Raw genomic sequence first — 1,320 nt, 5'->3', positions numbered from 1 at the left:
TTCCTTTGTGATAAAGCTGCTAGTTAGAGTTGCTCATGTTATCCTGATCTATCTCTATAGTTCTGCTGCTATAGGCTTAGACTGCTGGAGGACATAGGGACCCCTTTTTCATCATTCTGCTTCATTCTATCTCTGTTCTCCCACTCTGCAGAATCTGTTAGTTCAATCTGTGATTTTAAATAAGGATGCAGATAAACAATAAAACAAAAGAACAATCATAGTGACATCATGTTCTTTCTATAAATAAAGAAGTTTATTAGTTTATAATTAATTCATTTGACAGATTCTAGGATTTATTTTTTGTGGATGAACTTTTTAGAAATCTTCCCAAAGATCTGAGGGACCGTTTGATCTAAAAAGGGGCGTTTCCTCTGGAAGAAGGTGAACTCCTCCTCCACCCAACAGGTGAGACCCTCAGGAGCTGCGTCCTGATTGGCCCTCTCCTGGTTCTGCTCTCCAGGTGTTTCCAGAATCAAAGGACCGTGCTCCAAAACTCTCCAGGCGGCTCCCTTCCATCGTGGTGGAGCCGACAGACTCAGGTGATGTGGAGAGCGGGGAGCTCCGCTGGCCCCCGGATGATGATCGCGGTGACGTCACACAGCGCCATCAGCAGCGGGCAGGTGAGGTCATCGCCCTCCACCACCGCATTCTGCATGTTTGACCTCAGCGGAACCAGCAGCTGTTTTCTTTCCAGGCCGACCTATGGAGGGGGAGGAGCCTCAGGAGCAGGTGATGGGCGGGGTCTAACATGAAGAGGCGGGGCCTGACCGGAGATCAGCGCTGAGCTCTGATTGAGCCTCACAGCAACAACCACGGACTCAACCTTCACGCATTTTTTCATTCTTTTATGGATTTTCTGGAGAACTTAATCTGATCGTTAAAATCCTCGATTAAAGATCAGATCAGACAGAAGCTGCTGCTCCTTCTGTCCTCCTGGTTTAAAGGGATTATTTTATTTTTATGAGCTCCTTCCTGAATGTCTGTTCATTCTTCATCTTGGTACCAGAACTCCCAGCCATGCCTTGGTTCCTTTCACAGCTCCTCTGGATTATTAATCTCCACATGCCTTCATTAAGTCAATAATCCTCTGGATTAATAATCTCCACATGCCTTCATTAAGTCAATAATCCTCTGGATTATTAATCTCCACATGCCTTCATTAAGTCAATAATCCTCTGGATTAATAATCTCCACATGCCTTCATTAAATCAATAATCCTCTGGATTATTAATCTCCACATGCCTTCATTAAGTCAATAATCCTCTGGATTATTAATCTCCACATGCCTTCATTAAGTCAATAATCCTCTGGATTATTAAT

The 1,320-nt window shown here is 44.1% G+C and overlaps 1 protein-coding gene across 1 annotated transcript in view; it reads left to right on the top strand.

Annotated features, from left to right (window-relative positions):
* LOC107080782 (protein LBH-like) overlaps positions 1–1,314 on the top strand; it is a 3,805-nt gene extending 2,491 nt beyond the window's left edge. Inside the window, exons 3-4 of the mRNA XM_015368986.1 lie at positions 461–620; positions 695–1,314. Coding sequence (XP_015224472.1) covers positions 461–620; positions 695–747 — 213 coding nt within the window. The 3' untranslated portion in view covers positions 748–1,314. The remainder of the gene's footprint in view (positions 1–460; positions 621–694) is intronic.
* Positions 1,315–1,320: the final 6 nt, after the last annotated feature.

This window comes from Cyprinodon variegatus, unplaced genomic scaffold (genome assembly GCF_000732505.1).
Source record: "Cyprinodon variegatus isolate N-32 unplaced genomic scaffold, C_variegatus-1.0 Scaffold2318, whole genome shotgun sequence".
Classification (NCBI taxonomy): Eukaryota; Metazoa; Chordata; class Actinopteri; order Cyprinodontiformes; family Cyprinodontidae; genus Cyprinodon; species Cyprinodon variegatus.
This window is presented reverse-complemented; position numbering and strand designations above follow the sequence as displayed.